The 20375-nt window shown below is 39.6% G+C and overlaps 1 protein-coding gene across 1 annotated transcript; it reads left to right on the forward strand.

Annotated features, from left to right (window-relative positions):
• Positions 1-1355: 1355 nt before the first annotated feature.
• On the forward strand, positions 1356-17862 carry TSPAN8 (tetraspanin 8). Its single transcript, XM_033056822.1, has 8 exons — positions 1356-1415; positions 6719-6778; positions 9270-9389; positions 10000-10074; positions 10160-10267; positions 11836-11970; positions 15188-15271; positions 17809-17862. The coding sequence occupies exons 1-8, from the start codon at positions 1356-1358 to the stop codon at positions 17860-17862; spliced, it is 696 nt and encodes a 231-aa protein (XP_032912713.1).
• The last annotated feature ends 2513 nt before the right edge of the window (positions 17863-20375 follow it).

Below are 20375 nucleotides of genomic sequence, written 5' to 3' on the forward strand. Positions count from 1 at the left end.
CTTCTTTTATCAAATCCTGTATCATCTGTAATTCCCTTAGTACCCTTCATGGTCCTTCTCATACATTTTTATATGACTGTTTAAACTTTTCTCATGATTCATCTGTGGCTATGGCATCCCTCCATAAAGACACCCACATTTCTCAATTTACTTCTTTGTGGAGTGTGTTAGATCGAAACCATACCACACAATTGTTTCTCCCAATCCTTACAAAATCTGTATTTCATGAGTGCAATCATTTTAGGAACATTCTCGGATTTAGGGTGAATATTTGAAAAAAAGTAGTTAGACAGTTGATATCATAGAGTTATAACAAAGAGTATTACTCCGGAAAGGAGCACAGGAAGTCAGAGGCAGGTACAGATCCACTCCTGAAAATGGGAAAGCTAGTTAAGAGAGCAGGTGGAGGGAATTATTTTAAATATAGAGTTCTGGTGGTTTTTTTGTGGATCCTACAAAAGCCAGATTCTAAGTTACATACCCCCTAGCCTATTTTATTAACCAGCAAAAATACCTCTATTTTTGCCTCAGGACTCCTAGTTGGAGTGACAGAAGAAAACAAACAAGACAAAGCTCAAACCAAATGAAATAGGCTTATTGCCTTCCTTTCTGGAATGTGTCTGGCTCCTGCTGCTGAGAGGTATCCTGCATCTAATGCCAGAGCTAGGGTTGCTGTGCTAGGGTTCAAAACACTTCTGGAAACCTGCACAGTAGGATTTTGTGCACCACAACACTCCGTTCCTGGGGTCCTGACTTGGTGAGGAAGAGGAAAAGGATCTGAAGTAGATAATCTGAGGGAGAAAATGTTGGCAGATTCCTTACCCCTCCTCTCCTGGGATAAAGCAGACTCATCCCTTTATTCTGGTTGATGTCTAAAGTGGAAGTGTGAACACAACAGAATGAACGCTGGCAGTGAGCTCTAGGCAGTGAAAGAGTAAACCCTGCAACGTAAGCATTAAGAAATGCAGTAATTTCAATTTCCTCTTAAAAGCAGGTCTGTTTCCTCTCTCAAAACTATAACAACTTGTACCTCATTATTTACTTTGGAGGTGTAGGACAAGTCATAGGATTATTACAGAGAAGTACAAATCACAAGACACAGAAAGAGCCTGGAGACTTCGTGATAACAACTGGTAGTGCTTCTCCAATGCTTGGTTAATATTTAGCTGTGGTAAAGCAACTATTTAAGCAATTGTGGGTGACTTGGTCACAACTTTTGCTTAGAGGAGCAGAGCACGGTGCATTTGTCCTTCTTTGAGAGGTTTTCTGAAGACACAAGAACAACTTTCATATCAAGACCAAACTCATAGGAAAGCTTATTTTGCAGGACTGTTTTTTGTCTCAGCTTGTTGAAAATGGCGGGTGTAAGCAAATGCATGAAGTACTCCATGTTCATCTTCAACCTTTTATTTTGGGTAAGTTAGTGTTTAAACTGTTATTAGTGATGTATGAAATGTGTTCCCCATTATCTGAATGCTGCAGTTAGAGGAATTGTAAAGAAAATAGAGCATAAGTGGAACCAGAGTATGATTCTAAACCAGGGAGGGGAGAATATATTTAACTTTTACCCTTTCCTTTGTCTTTTTCCATCTAAACACCTTTCTCTCTGCATTTAAAAGTAGAAAAGCCACAAAATTTTCTCCCTGTTTATCTCGTGCCCCTTATGTAAAGTGACATCACTCATCCCAGTCAGAAGATAATAGACTCTCTAAGAGCAATGGAGAGTTCTCTTCCTTTTATTTCTGCTATTTGCATACAAGATCCAGAAAATAGAGTTACAACAGAAAATATGTAAAATTTGCTTGAATTCTTAGCCTTCTAATTGATAAATGGTTTTCATATCTTTCTTTGTGGTTCTTTGCTTAACATTCAGTGCATAATTAGTTTCTGATGGCAGACAGTAAATGTTTGTAAGAATGTATGTGCTGGCACTAGTGCCGCAGCTGTACCAAGGTCGATACAACATAGCACAGCAGGCAGGTTTATGGGTGTTACTTGAAGTGTATTTGTCTATTTATCACATCTCAGATGGGTTGCAAGAATTTCAGGTCCTGAAAGCTCTGGAAAGGTTTTAGTTAAAGAACATTTCTCTCATGGTTCAACCTCACTGTCAGATTTCCTGACAGAGCTTTGTCAGGTTCACCAGGGGTTCACTGAAACCAGAGGCGGAACTACTCAGCCACATTATGAGTTTTGCCTCAAGGGATTTTTTTCAAGTGAAAAGGTGATACCATTCAAAAGGGACCACAAACAGTAGCCTTGGAAAATTTGTGGCTAGCCCAAATTCTTTGATTGCTTATGGATCTCACAAAGAAATTCCAGACAGACCAGCAATGGTTTGGACTGTCTTCCCCAGCTTCTTCCTCCAGTTCTATCAAGGCAGATTGAAGATTTTTGACATTTATGTTGAAGTTTTTATGCAATGGTACTTACCAGAATCTGTAAGTTTCTGAATTTGACTTCCTGTCCCTCAGGAAGTTTTTCCTGTTTCGTGGTTTGATCCCAACCAAGCAGCCAAGTACCATGCAAACTCTCACTCCCTTACCAGCAGGACTGGGGAGAGAATTGAAGGCATAAAAGCTGGAAAATTCATGAGTTGACATATAGGCAGTTTAATAGAGATAGCAAAAACCATCCATGCAAGCAAAACAAAAGAAGGAATTAATTCCCTGCTTCACATGGGCAGGCAGGTGTTCAGCCAGTTCCAGGATGGCCTAATGTGAAATGTTCACTTGTGACACAAATACCATCAAATGTCCCCCACCTTCCTCCTTCTTTCTCCCAACTTTATCTACTGAGCATGATGACAGTCTGGAACATCCCTTTGGTCAGTTGGGGTCACCTGTCCTGTCTGTGTTTCCTCCCAACCTTCCATGCATCCTCAGTCTCCTCACCAGAGTAGTAGTATGAAAGGAGAAGGAAAAGTTGATGTAAACCCTGCTCAGCAATAGCAAAAGCTTCTCTATATTATCAACCATCTGCTCAGCACTAATCCAAAACACAGTTCTATACCAGCCACTGTGAAGAAAATTACCCCAACCAAAACCAGCATACATGTTCACATTCGTATGTGTTTGTTGTAAGTGAAAACATGGGCAAAAGTCTGAGACTAGCATTAGAAAAGCTCCAAACTACTTCTAGAATGAACATTGGAAGATGTCACATGCCTCCAGTGACAGCATGCATTTCCTAGGGGAAAAAAAAAAGGGTGGGATCCTGGGGGCATCTTGAAACAAGCATATGTGAAACAAACTTCCTATCTTTGTACCAAATTTGGAGTACTCATACTGTATTCTGAGGAGGAAAACACCGAGAGCGTTTGCTGTGCATATGACTGACTGGATGGAACAGAGGACACAAATGCAACTGTAGTCAACTGTTTTAGGGAAGGTGTTTAGTTTAGCACGATCAAGATTGGGAAGGACAGATGCATGGTCTGACAGAAATATAGTGAAATTCAATGTTTAATGTTTTGGTTCACATTCCTGTCTTCAATTCTTGGAAATCATTAAACTGCAACAGTAAAGTAGAGAAAACAGACATGGCTTTACAGCCACTCATCCCACAGCTACTGTCTCTAGTGCTCAAGGCAATTGGCAAATGGAAAATTACTGGCACTGGGAAATGAAGGTGACTTTAACCTAAATAGATAAGATTGAAAGTTGTATATTTACCTGGTGTCCTTTCATTTTACAGTCTTTGCAATCTCAGGGAGGGTCCTCTCTTATAAGACTCAGGAATGGACTTCCTAGCCTTCTGATGGCTTTTTCTAAGCAGTTTACACAGCATCACACTGAGTGTGCAAGCCCTGGAATAGTCTAAGATAGCTCTGCAAATTGACTATGGCCTCACTACATGATTTGTGTCCTCTGGGCATCTACATGCCCATGAGCCCCATGCTGGGCTCCAGCACACACAGAGTTTTTCATCTTCCCGGTTTGGTGAGAAATAGCAGACTATGGGCTTTTGAAGAGCTGTGCTTTGGAACTGGGTGCCTATATGGAGTTTCTAACAGTCCTTAAATGAATCCTTGTCAGTTTTGTGCATTAAACACAGCACATGTCAGATTTTTCTTCTTTGCCTACTTTGGAGTTTGCAGGATATCCGATCTCACCTGCTATCCTCATTGTATCAACTACTGCTACTTCACATCATGCAAAATTGTAGAATTACCTTTTTGTTCCACTGCTAGTTCAAAGCAATGTGGTTAGTGACAGAGCATCTTTGATTAGTTGTTTATACCAAACTTGCAGTACCATCTACAAACAAAGTGGCCTCTTCCCTGAACCTTAGTGTGAACATCTCAGTCCTTGAAGTAGCAACACAAGCTTAACAGGTTTGCTGAGCCAGAGACCACATTCTCCATAGGACCTGCCTAGAACTGTAATTTCAGGTGTCTCAAGGAAGTGTTCCAGTCAAATATTTTCTTTAACAGAAGCAATCTTGTAACAGTCCCTCCTGATATCCTTGAATGGAATGTTTGAAAAGGGTGTGCCAGTGGAGGAAATTCCCTACAAGTTTAGTACTTGGGTGTATGAGAATTGCAGAGTCTTAATATACTGTTGGTTCAGGACTATGTCAGGCTCATCTGAGGTGATATTGATTTAACCAACTAGGCAGTATTTCCTCCTCACGTTTCCTCAAAATTGAAAGCTTGAGAAGGATCAACCAAATTTGAGGAACGGCAGTACTGTTGCTGTTCAATTTATGAGACTGAGATAATATCACTGATTCTTTATTAAGGATTAAGGCAAAAATAGTCATCTAATTTTGGGAATATGGGTGAAGACATTTTCAAAGAAGCTCATTTTATTCCATCAGAAAACACTAGAGGTTCATTAAAAATGAAATTTTCTGGAATTAAAGTTTATTTGCTTGAAACTTTATTTTAAGAAAACTTAAAAATTAAGATGGAGTATTGCAGCAAACTTGACATGTTCAACTTGGACTCTTTGGGAACAGACCATTTTTATTTATTTATTTTCAAAACTTTTCTTTATGTGTTTTTGTACACTTTGTATATTATGAAAATAAAAAGAAACAAACCATTAAGATTTTACTGAAATGGAACATTTTTATCAACCTGAAACAACTCTATTTTAAAAATTAAAATATGTGTACACCTTACTAAAATTTTGATTTATAAATGATGCTTCTATTTTTATGTCAAGGAAATACTGTAACGTTCCTATTTGATTGATGAGTTCCTGTACATTTAGCTAAATTTGCTTCTAGCACTCTGCTGTATTTTAATGGGAAGTGTGTAACATAAAAGAGAGTGTGACAAACTCTCTTTGGATTTACTGCAATAGATGCTTCAGTGGAAATTTGCACATTAGCAAGCCCATGTTATCTAGTGAATAGCCACAGCATGAATAGCCACAGCACTCACACAGTGCTGCTGAACAAGACTGAAATGTACAGTCATATGATACCATCAGGCAGTTTCAGAAGGATTCAAAAGGTTTCAGTGGAGAGTTCTAGTTAAATTGGCTAACATGTCATAGTTGTCATTGATTGTACAACTTTCTTTTTCATGTTTAGAACGTACTTGAAAGAGCTTTACTTAGAGCAGGAAAATGTGTGGTACCCATGTCTGAGCGCTGGCGTTATTCCATATTCAATAATCTGCTAAAGCCATTAATGTCTCTGGTGCTGAATATTACATGAAAACTTCTGTGATGAAAGCTTTTTTTAAAAAAAAAATCGAAACCATATAAAAAATAACTGTTTTAATTTTAGTAGTCCCAGTCTTCAAGGGAAATTCATAACAACATTTCAGGGCCATTTATAAATTCAGTATTAATGGTAGATGAGGATAATTCTAAATCTGACTAGTCCCAGGTCCTCAGTTATGTCTCTTCCCTACCAGTTGTCTCGGTAGTCACAGTCCTTACACCTGAGTAGCCTCTTGGTTACCTATGTTCCACAATTAATAAAGAGAAAATCTGTGTAGAGATCATCAACAGCAAGGTTAGGAATAGAGTGACTGGCACACAGGGGAATGGTACCTCAATGATCAATGAAATAAGAGCACAACTAGAGATGAGGGACTGTATCTGGACCTGAGATTCATCTTCCCTTACTTTAACATCTTAAGGAAAGTCATGCTGGTCAAATATTCACATGCACTTGGCTGTTTTCTGTAAAAATATAATGGGAACAATTACTCTAGGCATTTTATGATCTCCATTCTAAGGACTGGAGAAAGCCAGGTATTGCTGCATTTAAAACAGCAAAAAGAATTTATTTAGAACTTTACCTAGCAGTTTTATCACAGAGAATGTCTCTAGATATGTGTCCTGAATAAGTCTAGAAACAACAGATATGCAAATATCCCTTATCAAATCTCATGTTTCCATTATACAAGAAAGAACATTCTTTACAGATACGTTTTACATATACAATAGCAATTTATATTCCTCTCTCATCTGACAGAATTTCTGTGCGCTTCCCAAACACATGTATAAATCATCATGTAAATGCATAGTCCTCTGGGGTGGAAACATCAGGGATTTTGTGCATACCTGAAGATTTAACTACACTTACGAATTTTCCTGGAAATGGATCAATATTCTCTGCTCCAGTAATTCATGTTTCTTTTGCTTTGCCAAACAAATGATTTCAGAAGTTTGGACAGCATATAGTGCAATTTGGATACTGAATGTTAGTAAAAAAGTTGCTGACCTTTCTAACTTGTCTTTATTTTCTCCCACAGGTGTGTGGTTGCATTATTTTGGGAATATCTATATGGATACGTGTTACCGGTGCTCATCAGGTAAATACATGCAGTTATATCAGCAGCATGTAAAACATGGAGACGACTGCATACACATTAATTTCCCATCTTCATTTCCACATGTTTTCTATGTTTTTGTTGAGGTGGTTTGCGTGGGTGAAGAGGAATGCATTTTATTACGTTAAGATTAAACATCATGGTGCAGGAAGTAAAAAAAAAGTGATGGATGCAAGCAGAGATACATGACTATGAGAAGTAGCTGCTAGTGTTATTAATGTGGTTTCATGCAGATGCACACAGACTTCTGTTTGAAAATGTGTCTCTCACCTCTAATGAAAAGTAACTACGCTTTTGTTAATGATTTTGGTGGTAGAGAGACCACCGTAGACTTTTCAATGTTTTTCCCTATTAGAATAGTATAGTCATATCTATTCCTAGGGTTGCTCCCTATGTTTGTGGGGAATATTTTTATCTTCCTCACTATCTTCAATAACACAATTCTCATTTCCTCAGGAACTGCAACTTTGAAAGGGAGAAAGGATTTTTCCCTTAATTTTCAACAGTTCCTTAAAAACACCTTATCCTTTTCCCCTCATATTTGTATATAAAGAGTTTAAAATGCCCGAGAATCTAGGATTACAATGCCCTAAAAGTCCTCCTGGAGAGTAGAAAAAAGACCCTGAGTCGCCCTTCTGGATTTCTGTATGGGTTATTAAATTGCTTCAGATATTATAACTTTGATTTTCTGCAAAGCTGGGGAAAATGAAGTTTCGAGGAGCTCTTAATCTTGCAGACAGACAGCAGAGGTTGGTCCTGTTGTTTCAAAGACCCCATGGTCCTGTAGGCTCTTTTGCCCAGTGTGTACCCACTAGCACTGACTCTAAGGTTTAAGCAGTACATTTCTTCAAATGAATTTGGGCCACAGAAATGCAAATTAATATGAAAGCTTAATTTGCATTCTTCTATTTTTGAAAAGACTTTCTGGCTATATGTGAAGATATGTCACATTTATTTTCAGCTTTTAGATTGAGCCTTTAGTATCGATTAAGTTGCAATTCTTCAGATAACTCCCCTGTTGCTGTAGTGCAGTCTGTCAGTTAAGAACAATAACTTTTAAACCCGGAAATAAAAATATGGTGGAAGTAAGAAGATGGCTTTGTATATTCCCTACCATTTGGCTGATGGAATAACTGCCCTTAGCTAGTCCCAGACATCTCGTGTCTGCCAGAGAATGGATGCAAGGGAGCTTGGTTCAAGATGACACTGTGTCATTGGGTAAATTAGAGCCCTGCCATTCCCTTCCCTGGAAGAATCACAGCTTTCACTCCTCATTTTACTAGAAACTAAAACTGCCATATCTTGACAATCTCTGGTGTGATGGCTCAAACGATGCAGTGGAACTTGGAAAGCCACAACCACTACCATATTTTATTTTTTGAGATATTTCCTATTCAGAAAAGAATATTTAAATTTGTGTCAAACTGCTTTTCTGAAGCAACAGTTAGTACTTCCCAAAAATCTATGAAATAAGAGTCAGGACCAAAATTGAAATAATTTTCTCACATTTTAGCCTCCAGGCAGGCAAAGTTCCCATTCAAAACCAATGTATGTTTCGCCTCAGTAATAATTGAGCAGACCATAAGGATTTGGCTGTAGATGAATAGAGCTTTCTAAGAATAAATAACAGGAGGTTCAGTCCAACTTGGAAAGGGAAAGAACAACACATTCTTCAAATTATACTTGTCTATATACCTTTGCAATTTCCATCAGAAGATAAATGTGACAACTTCCAGACATTTTTGCTAATCTTGGCACCAGTCACACTGGAAAATATTCTTTGAACATTTTTTTCTCTTTTGGCCTTTGGCCTAAGTCAGTCCTTTGGGAACTGAATAATTTGATATTTAATGATATTGAGGTATATGAATTGTTTAGCTGAATGTCCCACACATCAGAATAAAGTTCTCATCTCTGAGGGTAATATTAGAGATCAAGCCTGGGGGAAAAAAAGGAAAAGAAAGTTGCTTTGGAAAATGCATCTAACTATTTCTCTAATATATGCAGCATTGCTCTGAGAAGTGTTCTCTCAGGAGCAGTCAAAGAGTATGTTCCTGGCCTCCTAATGACAAACAGAGATTTTCTTTCTTTAACTTTGGGTTAATGTAGGAGAGGTTTTGAGGTAATCAAATCTCCTACTTCCAGTAAAAAGCAAAGATTCATTTGACTGAAAACCAACCGAAAGCCACTTTAAAGACAGAAGATCTTTATTTATTAATTTGCTCTGTAAAGGCGATTCTCATCTTGTGCAGAAACAAAGATCATGAAAAAACCATGTTTAACAAAAGTTTTCACCACAACATTTGAAAATGGAGCATTACACCTATGTTTATTTATGGATCAGAATTTCTCCATAGTTGCTACTCAGTGTATTTATCAGTTAAAAAATAGTTATTTTGTTTTGGGGAATACAGATGTTTTTAGGAGGACCTTCTTATACTGAAAGGTGTTTTTTCTTGTCTCTTTTCGGCAGATGGACAGCAGCATGCTTGCAGGAGCTAATCTACTAATAGCCGTGGGTGCCATCATTATGATCCTTGGGTTCCTGGGATGTTGTGGTGCTGTAAAGGAGAACCGCTGCATGCTGATGTTGGTAGGGAAGAAAAACATTTGTCTACCTTTAACAAGCCACAGCTACATATGATGGATAGAGACCTTGCAAGTAATATCAAATGAGGATGGGAACCTTTTAATTTAACCAAAAGTGTGATTATGATCCTGTGTTTTCATTGCTTACATTGAGTTTGGGCCCCTTCTGAATTCTGTTGTGGTAAAAATGATGGTTGGTCTCATCAGCAAGAAGACAGGGTCCAGAGAGACTTGAGCACGTCACTAGCTTTTTCTCCATCCAGCCATCATCAAAGTTACTTCCATCAGTTTTCATTCATTACCTATTCCATTTAATTTTATAAATTCCCAGTTGGTCTCTTTGCTGGTGCACCTAGAATGTCCTTCCTGTCATCCTGCCTAACTCTCACTTACACACTGTTCTCATGGCACTATTCTGGTTGTTTGGATCACCAGCTGAGCACAGTCTGTCTTGAGCACCATTTTTTCTCCTTGTCAAAGAAGAAATAATTGGAGTAGCTCTGACTGGCAAGTCATTCTACCTACATGGTTATTCAAGCACATGAAAGATAAATGTTAACCTCTAAGAAATTATATCACCTTGGTCAAAACTACCCCTTTTGTTTTCTTCCCAGTTTTTCATTGCGCTGCTTCTGATCCTGATTCTTCAGCTCATAGGAGGTATTTTAGGAGCAATGAGCATATCTAAGGTACAGTATTATTCTATATTTTTAGTGGTGTCTTCATATAGTTTTGTTTCTTTAAAAAAAATTAATAATATATTTTAACTTGCAGATGGACACAGCCTTTGACCTTATTCTAAGCGCAATGACGAGTAAACTGGAAAGTACTGAAAAAGAAGATAAACCGTATCAGGAGAACTTCCAGAACATAGAGAGAGAGGTGATTGAAGAGTAAAAACAAGTATTTGTCTCTGCTCCATTTTATGACTACTCTACTGTAGATTTGAATTTTGTTCCCTGGGGATGGGGAAGGGTCTGACTTAAACGCAAGTTGAAACATCACAGAAGGAGCTTCTGTTCTCTTCGTAGGACATGGTCTTCCTGTGATAATTTCTTTATGCAGTAGTGCTGTCTATAAAAGCAATGAAGCAAGGCACACCACATGCAAGTAAGACTGGCAGTTAACTAAGCTCTTTCATGACAGGACTGCATGGCGCTTTCTAACAGCTTTCTCTTCTGAAGGAGCATTGATCCTTCACCATGTCCCAAATAAAAACTCTCCAGTACTTTTAAGGAAAGATTGCCTCAGGGATTAGGAAAACATCAGGAGTGTATCTAATTTGGAATATCCACTGCTCTGATGTCATTAAATGCCGTGATTTACTATGTGAGAAGGGGGAAGAAAATATGATGAGAAGTTGGTTTCTATATTGTTTGTACTTTTCCCGACATTCCCATCCTGCAGGACCCTAGAGGGTGGATGCTTAGTGCAAGCTTGCTCCTGGGTATCTCACAGAGAATACCCTGGAGTCTTATTGATAACATTGACAGCATATACCCCTTCCCCTCCCACAAGTACATTGACAGAATGCCTGCTGTTCTGTTTTTTTCAGTCCCTAATGGGTGATGACTTTGATGGATAAAGTTAGTTTTTATGTTTCCAAAGACTGCTATATGAAAGAAAATGAAACAAGGAAGAATATTTAAGTTCCCTACGTTACTTTCATTTCTCCTTGCCCATTGCCCCTCCAACCTTGTCCTCTGCTTCTGAGACAGCTTATTTCTTTTGATATAATAAGCCCTCTGGAGGGATGAGCAAAATGAAAAATTCTATAATTACTGCATTAATTTTTAAATGTACCAGGACTGCTATATTATGTCCCACAACCTTTGCTTTTATACAAAATAATGTGAACATTTCCAGCTGCTTTTTAATAGATGGAGGACCTCAAACCCAAGTTTGCACCCCTGAGCTTTAGTGGCTTGAATATAGTGGAACAAGAAGTGGAAACTGCACCTGGTTTAGGTTTCAAAAACCTCAAATGGAGCCTTGGTCTCCTCAGTCCATTTCTAATTTAAAGAGATAACCATCATTCAAATTGGCTATTTTTCCAGATTTCAGAGGTTTTTATGAGCCTGAATTTTACATTTTCAATCTGGCTTTTCAAGATGTGAAATGTAGATGTCACTGGAGCTGGAAACTTACCTTCTGCAAGTGTAACCTACAAAAAGAAGGTTTGATTCTCAAAAAATACTATACCCAGTGGTCCAGTTCCATTCTATCACTGATAATTAGCTTTATAATATACTAATGCTTTTTTTGAGCATTTTGTACTGAAAATCTGGTGGTTTTTCCCATCTTTTTTTTTTTTTTAAAAACCAACAACTTGTGCACAAGATGAAATAAAATTTGTTTTTTGTTGCTCCTCCCAACTCCCTTATCTACTCTCTTTAAACTGAAAATCACCTCTCTTTTAACTCTTCTCCCCATTTACTTCTTTCTTGCAGTTCAAATGTTGTGGAGTGACGAAAGGACCTGAAGACTGGGGAAAAAATTTTAACTCAACCATGTGCCAGTGTGAAGCACAGGACCAATCATCAGACCTCTGCACAAAATACCAAAACAGATACATCTATAAAAATGTGAGAAAAATGTTCACTCTTCTTTCCAAAGAGACAAGGTTTAATCCAAGGGTATCTTTGGTGACTTGCACAATATCTTTCTGAAAAGGCAAAGCTTTGCTTTCTCTTTCTTAACCAGAATTACCCCCACACCATCTGTCAAGAAATGACTGTTCATACCTCTACTCCTTCCTCTTCCTCTTCCTTTTCCTCTTCCTGAGATGTCTCCAGCTTAGGCCCTTAGCAATCTGTGTGGTTAATGTTGATTAAAATTATGATGACTTTGGGGTCAGGGTATGACTCTGGGTCAGAGCTGCACACCAGCTACCCTTTGGCTCTCATTCCTCTCTCGGAAGGTTTTGCTCCCACCCAGGCTCATTGTGGTAGTAGACATGTTGACTTAGAGACTTTCTAAATGCTAAGGTATATTGAAAATCAAGCACATTAAATGCAAGACCTTTGAGGTTTTATAATCCTTTAATAAAATCTCCATACTCATTTTGCAAGATCTGCTGGAAAGAAACCTTACATATTGTGGGATTCATGGCAGAATATTCCAAGAGTGATTTCTTACAATTACAGCCCTTTGAAAATATTAATTAATGTAATAATAATTAGGCAAAATATCTGGTGACAGGCAAAAATAAAGCACACTCAGAAGAGTATCATCTAGTAGACAGTAGAGAACTCAAATAAAAAATTTAGTGATTTTCCTGTCTCCTTATGAGGAAATCTGAAATCTATGGATATGAAAAAAAATATTAAAAAAATAAATGCACAAAATAATTGAATAGCACAAAGTAATTGAAGTTTTAGAATGCTGGTGGTGCAAAGTTTGCCACTATGCACCTAGCACAAAGCAGATGTTAGCAAATGTCCATTCTGGCTGTGTAATTCTCCAATTGCACAGCTCCTCAATCAGGTCCTGCCTGAGCAATAATTTCCTCCCCATGTAGTCCCACAGAAGCAAATACTATTTCAAAGCAATGAAACAGTCTGGTAAGCAGAGGATACCAGAACCCAATATGGAAATACGATGTATACAAAGAGGGTGTTTTGGCCACACTTTAATGTCTTTTTGGCCTCAGGCAAGCCCCCAAAGGACACATGAGAAGCCATCTGTGTTTACTGCAGGTGCAAGATATCGCTCGTATGAACACACAAATTTCATGGTGGTGTGAGATGCTAGTAGAGACATCCAACTCTTCTGATATGGAAAAAAAGATTTGAAATTCAATGCATGAAATGAGTCAGCTTAAATGAGAGATTTTTAGAAGAACTAGAAGGAGAAGACCCATGTGTTTATTGTGAGAGAGGAAATATGGTGAAAAAATACAACTATATTTGGGGGAAGACAGTTGGATGATTGTAAGAGTAATGTAATTTTGGTGCATTTAAGTTGTACTTGGCTTTCCCTCCTGTTTGCAGAAGGAGGATTGTCAGTGCCTAGAGAAGATGTAGTCACTGTAAGAACGGACATATGCAAATATTTGAAAGGAAAGTAGATCTGCACAGAACTTCTGTTGAAGAATCAGAATAGGTTGAGTTGGAAAGGACCGATCAGGATCATGGAGTCCAATTCCTACACAGCACAGGACAGCCCCAAGAATCACTCATGTGCGTGAGAGCGTTGTCCAAATGCTTCTTGAGCTCTGTCAGGCTTGGTGCTGTGACCACTGCCAAGGGGAGCCTGTTGCAGTGCTCAGTCACCCTCTGAGTGAAAAACCTTTTCCTGATATCCAAGCTTAATCTCTCCAACTCAGCTTCAAGACATTTCCTTGAGTCCTTGAGTCCTGTCACTGTTCATGAGTAAAGAAATCAGTACCTACCCCTCTGTTTCACCTCATGAGGATGCTGAAAGACGCAGGGAGGTCTCCCCGCAGACCTATCTAGGTTGAATAGAGCAAGTGTTCTCAGCCACACCTCATATGGCTTCTCCTCAAGGTCCTTCACTGTCCTCATGGCCCTACTTTGGACAATCTCTAGTAGCTTTATATCTTTCATGTATTGTGGAGCCCAAGGATGCCCCCAGTGCTGGAGGTGAGGCTGCCCCAGGTCAGAGCAGAGCAGGACAATCCCTCCCTTGCCCAGCTGTGATGCTGTGCCTGATGCCCCCCAGGACAGGTCTGGCCCTCCTGGCTGCCAGGGCACTGCTGGCTCATCTTCAACTTGCCATAGACCAGGACCACCAGGTCCTTTTCTGTAGGGCTGCTTTCCAGCCTCTTGCTCCTCAGTTGAACCCCAACATAGCCAGGGTTGCAGAATCTGGCACTCGACCTTGTTAAACTTCATATGATTGGTGATTGCCGATCTCTCTGTTTAGCTGAGCTCTCTCTCTAGAACCTCTCTTCCCTCAAGGAAGTCAACAGCTCCTCCTAGTTTAGTGTTGTTGGCAAACTTCCTTAGTGTTCCTTTGAGCCCTGTGTCCAGGTTGCTAAGGAGCACATTGAAGAGAATTGTACCAAGGATGGAACCCTGCAGAATCCCATTACTCTAACTCTTTGTGCCTGACCCATAAGCCAGTTGCTCACCCATGGCATAACTTGGTTATTTAGCTGTAGGCTGGACATTTTGTCTAGAAGGATATTGTGAGAGATAACATCAAAATCTTTGCTGAAGTCCAAAGAGATCACACCTACTGGCTACCCAAGATCAGTTAGGTGGGTTACCCTGTCACAGAAGGAAATCAAGTTCAACAAGCAGGACTTTCCCTTCATGAAGCCATGCTGATTACTCTCTTCCTTCCAGCCCACCAAACACTGAAAAAAATTAATTTTGAGGCTAGGTTTTATAACCAGATATTTTTTAGTTAATCCCAAGACTAATAATAAACCTTGAAGTTTCATATCCAAAGATTAAATTGGTGGGAAACTAAAGTTCTCTTTCGGATTTGGTCATGGCTACATTAGCTCTTTTTTAGTAGAGAATGATTATCAAGTGAAAGTAAGTACAAACACTTCTTTCCTTGTTAACTGAAAATAATACAAACACTAGGCATTACAGCTGTATGTCCTTCTTTGACATGCTTTTTATGCTCAGCTCCTAAATCTTCATACTTGGAAAGACAAAGCTGTATTTTTTGTGTTCATTAGCAATAAGCCAGAGTAAATTCAAATAGCCTTTTTTAGCACAGAGTTAAAGAGAGAGAGAAAGTTTGAGAGAGTTGGGACGATGTATTCCTATATAACCATAGGATATTGCTTACCTATAATTACTAATTTTTTTTTTTATTTTTCAGACTTGTGGAGAAGTGATTGTACAACAAATGAAAAACTATCTGACCATACTTATGGGGATCTCCTTTGGGCTGGCTGTTGTTGAGGTACCACTGTACACTGTTAAAATACTTAGTAGCTGACAAGCAATATATTCTACTTGGAAATACATTGGGAATTGGATTAAAACAAATGGCTTGCTCAATTAATAGACAGGGGAAAACCACCTCTCACCTTAGCTATAACCTTACTGTTATTTCATATAAACATATTTCATTAAAGCATATGACTGCTGAGCTGCAAACTTCAGGTGTGATCAGACCACCCAGCTGCCTGTATAAGTGTATCACATGGGACATTTTCTTCAAAAAAATTGCCAGTCCTGAAACCAGGCTGCACCTTGACACTGAGCCCTGTATACAGAGAAGTGTGCAAATTAACAGGACCAGAAGACATGAGGAGGAATAGCCAGATATTTCCTCCTCTTCCTAATCTTTTCTTGAGGAAAAAGCCATCTCCTAAGAAAACTTAGCCCTTAAATTACATATTTTTATCATTAAGAAGTTTTGGTACAAAATTATAATTCTGGGACATTAAAACTTTAAGCAGCAAGATGCATGAATGTGTCTGAGTGCACACATGTGATGCTCCATATATTCCTGTGTGTAAAGAAATACAGAGTATGTGAAATGTTTATTTTAGTTTCCTAGTCATACACCGAAGAATAACATGCAATATTTTATCTGAAGAGAGGAGGAAAATAAGTGAGGCTATCCAGTCAGATACTTGATTTTGATTTGAATCGGAGAAAATGATTAAGAAGAAGGGGATTTCATCATGATGCTTTTTTCAGTAATTTTTTTCTTCTCACTCTTGCTCTTTGGTTTTTCTCAACCCTTGCTCTCCACCAGTGGATGTTTGAGGGAGAAACAGAAATGAAAAAGATTACTGTGGAAAGTTTAGTCTGTAATTCACAACAAAAACTTCTTATCCTCATTTGCAGAGGATTGCTCCTCGTGGTAAAACAGTGGGCAAAAGTTCCAACTCAAAACTGTGTTTCCAGGAAAACAGTAATAAGTGGTGAAGAATTATGTAGCTGCAGCACTGGAAGAGGACAGGTCACCGACTTCTTACTCAGCACAGGCTCTCTGGTATTTAAGGAGCTATATGTGGGTGGTCAGGTGTCTCACCCATATATTTACTTTGAGGGAAAAATAGGTGAAATACACTGATATTAAATAGCCTTAAAATAGAAGTCTAAAATTCCATCTGTATCCCTGAGGCAAATTATAAGTCACTTTGCTCTAGTTACTGCAGTTATGTGAGTTGTATCCCTTAGTTTATTGACCATCATTCTTTCCTACTCTCCAGCTGGCATTTTTGGTGCTGGCTGCCTCTCCCAGTCATAAAAGGATTAGAAAACAACATAAATAAACAATATGAGACTCAGAAAAAATTTTCAGTTGGAAATTTACATTTGATAAACATTTAGCCTTTCCATATTAAGTCAAGCAATTACAAATCAAAGGCCACTTGCTTAACCACCTCTATGGTCTAGGAAATCCCAGATAAAAAAGAAGTGCTCTTCCCCCCTCTGCCTGCTTCATTGTGCCACTTGTGAGCTGTTACTGCTTTCAGCCCACCCTGCTAGTGAAAATTATACAGATAAGAAGGGCCCAGTTCATTTGGGTGCAAGTGCAAATGTGGACATGGTATGTCAGGGAAGCCCTGGCAGTTTATTCCAGGTGTGAGTCCATCCCTTTGTCTTAGCTCTACCTCTGTACTACATATGCTCTTCTCTGTCTCTTCCTTAAGTAAATAATTATGTCAGCATTCATGGTTTCAAAAGTGTCTGTTGGGTTCTTTCCACTTTTGTGTAACACCTTCACAGACTGGTTAACTTTAAATCCAGAAGGATGCTTTCTGATCTCATCTCACCCTCTGTCTGCCACTGGTCATGGAATTGTACCCAGCAATTCCCAATACAGAAGGTGACTCTACTGAATTTTCTATTTCAAGTAACAGCTTCTTCAGCGAACTCCTTATTGTTTCTATCCCAAGTCCATTACTGATAAATACAAAATATTTGTTGCACGATCATTTGCAACTCAAAACAGTGAACTAGTTTTATAGATGTATACCTGTATACAGTACACACATGTATGTGTATACCTGTATACATACACTTCACACTTACAGTTACACAAAAGAAAGTGACTGTGGAAAATAAGAGATTTCAAAGGGAGAGAAACCTTAGAATACACAGTGAACATTCCTCTAACTTTATCAGAAAATAAAATACTCAATATTTGTCCAAATTTCTTGAACTTCTCTGTAAATGCTGCTCCCTTACAGCTAACAACTGCATTTTAAACACAGAGGTACAGGGGTCCTCATGCACAGAGACAATCCAATTTTTGAACAAAGGAAACTTCTCCATGGTGTTGGCAGTCTTACCTATGATATATACTGATTTCATTCTTCTATTCTGTAAGAGCCACATTGGAAAAAATATTCTCCATAGCAGATTTAGCCTGCATGTAAATCCAAGACATTTACAAACAAAATACGCCCACTGTGTATCACTTATATCCTGGGATTTCCAGAACTGTCAAGTAATACCAGTAATATCTTTGTTTTCCAGATTATTGGTTTGGTGTTTTCTATGAGTCTCTACTGCCAGATCGGGAGAAAATGAAGCTGTGAAAATGTCAGAATGATGTCACCAGTCAAATCAAGACCTTTCTAGAAAGAAGGCTAGAGATTTGGCTGGGCACATTCAGACAAATATATGCATGTCCCAGGCAGCTGTTCTGATGAAAACAGCAGCCCTTGTGCTCATGGATGCTTGACAACTTGCAAAATGACCTCCTTATATTTCATAAGACTTAATGATGTGAGTATGATTTTTTATTTGCAATAAACATCTTTGTTTATGTTTCTGAGGTGTTTATTTTGTCCAAAGACAGCAATTATGTAATGTTGTGAGTCTGAGTTCACCATGTGGTGTGCCCTCATGAATGTTAAACCACCCACAGCAGAGTCACCAAAAACAGCTGCAAACCATCATGCAGTGGCTGACTGCTCCAGGGAGCTCAGGCCCATGGGCACCTCTGCTTGTGGAGCAGGGTGTTTTCATTAAGAGAGTTGTGGGTCAGGGATTTGTTACCTGTGAAAAGCTCAACTGACTTGCAAGGAAATAGGAAAGCCACGTTTCCTTTCAGGGATGTTTAAATCAGTATCTTGACAGCTGAGATGGATGCTCTCAGGCCCAAATGATGCTTAGGTTGCAGAGATGAACTGGATTTAGTGGCATGTGTTTTGCAAGGAAGCATCAATGAAATCCAAGTCCACGTGGAGGCAAGGCATACACAGAAGTCACGCAGGTAAGGCTTTGCCCAGAGCAGCTGAGGCCAGGGCATGGCTGGCAGCACAGCAGCAGCCATATAAAGCCTGCCTGCCTTTGGACTGACCAGTGCATGCAAGTTCGGGCCCTGAGGCACTGACAACCTGACTGTCCCTGCCCAGCCACCTGGGTTTCCTGCACTCTCCTCATGGCCAGGACACCACATCAGCCTCCTGGGCCAGTTGGGCCCTGCCCCACCAATATCACAGCAGGGCTGGTCTCCAGCTCCCCTGCCTGGTCATGGAGTCCATGTGTCTGCCCATGTGTCCTGGTGTGGTCTCAGCCCATACCCAGCAAAAGCATGATGCCAGGGGCTGGGGCTGCCCTGGTGCCCTGCACTGCCCCACTCCCGACTGGGATGGAGGGATGGGCCAGGCTCAGCCTTGCCACCCCAGTGGAACCCATGTGGTCCCAGTCCCTGGGGAGCTGCTGGCCTAGGTTGCCCTCTAGCAGAAAGTAAATGGCATCAGGGACAAGATTTTTAAGATATGAGGATGTCTAATGACACCCACAGGGAACTGCTGAGGTTTTACACAGCATATTGATGGCCTCCCTGCTGTCTGTTGGGATTAGCTGATTTATGCAGCTCCACTGGATCCCATCTTCATGACGGGAGCAAATTTAAACACCTCTTAAGTGAAAACCAGGTATCATGCTCCTCTAGTTAAAGACCCCTCAGTTGCCCTCGACTGTCTCAAAGCACACTCTGACTGCTTCCACCTTGACAAAGCAATGCAACTTGCTTACAAATGCATTAAAAGTTTCCCTTGAGCAGAGATCTTTGTCCATGTCTTATTCCAGCAGAATTGGATTCAGGTAAAATTCATCTGCAGCAACCAGGTTTTTTTAAAACTCAACCAGAGGAAGTTTCTGTCCCATCCCCCATCCTTCCCTAGCACTCAGAGCATTAAGCCAAGCAGTGATCCTGCTTTCAGTAATTCATTTGTCTCCCAGGAAAATCATCTAGCTACCAGCCAGTTCTGGCACTTGTCCTTCCTTCTGCGGAACCTCAGAAGTTATGCCAGAAAAATTCAAACTTTATTGGACCAGGGAAGAGCCATGACTCCATAACTCAGCTGTACTAACTAGAAAAAGAAATGCTGGCTTCTAGTTCCTTCTTCTCCCCAGACTGTTTTTTTTGTTATGCATGTCTTATCCATGATCTGAAGTCCTGGGAGCTGAGCCTGAATCACCCAGATTATGGTATGGCAGCTGGACTCCTGGATTATCACTGCAGAAAAAAAATTGGGAATATAAGGGCAACATGGAGAGAGAATTGCACCATCCTCCTCTTCCTCCTCCTTGCCATTAGAAGGACTGTTCTCCTATTTGAATGAAGGACCAGAGGGACTCCCATAGAGAGGGGTCTTAGAGCTGTGGATGCCTAATGGATGGACATGAAGGGGAAATTACAGCTCACCCTTGCTGCCAGGAGTCAACTTCAGACTGCTGTAAACTTGAATATTACTGGCATGGATTTGTAATGAGCATTGAGATGAGACTGACAATGTACACTGGCTCAAATACCACTCTGGTCCTGTATGCTGCTCTGGGAATCCAGATATGTAAAACTAAGCTGTTAATACATCTAAATTTTGTTATCTAGTGTCTGGTTTTGGATATAATCCTCAAAATAATCTTGGCTTACATCAAATTAATGATGTATGACCCACTAGAATTTTTGTTAAAACAGTTAAAACTGTTGATATTAAAACTAGCATCAAAATGTTGTCTTCAGTGAGGAACTTTACACAGGAGTTTTATCTGGAGCTAGGGTGAACAGTCCCTCTGTTTATTTATTCAAT

Source organism: Catharus ustulatus, chromosome 4 (assembly GCF_009819885.2).
Source record: "Catharus ustulatus isolate bCatUst1 chromosome 4, bCatUst1.pri.v2, whole genome shotgun sequence".
In the NCBI taxonomy this organism is placed as follows: domain Eukaryota; kingdom Metazoa; phylum Chordata; class Aves; order Passeriformes; family Turdidae; genus Catharus; species Catharus ustulatus.

What these genes read in the sequence shown, in the direction of transcription:
- TSPAN8 (XM_033056822.1), top strand. Translation starts at nt 1,356, where the DNA reads ATGGCGGGTGTAAGCAAATGCATGAAGTACTCCATGTTCATCTTCAAC. An exon ending in ACCGCTGCATGCTGATGTTG is followed by an intron (nt 9,390 to 9,999) that starts GTAGGGAAGAAA and finishes TTTTCTTCCCAG; the next exon opens with TTTTTCATTGCGCTGCTTCT. An exon ending in GAGCAATGAGCATATCTAAG is followed by an intron (nt 10,075 to 10,159) that starts GTACAGTATTAT and finishes TTTAACTTGCAG; the next exon opens with ATGGACACAGCCTTTGACCT.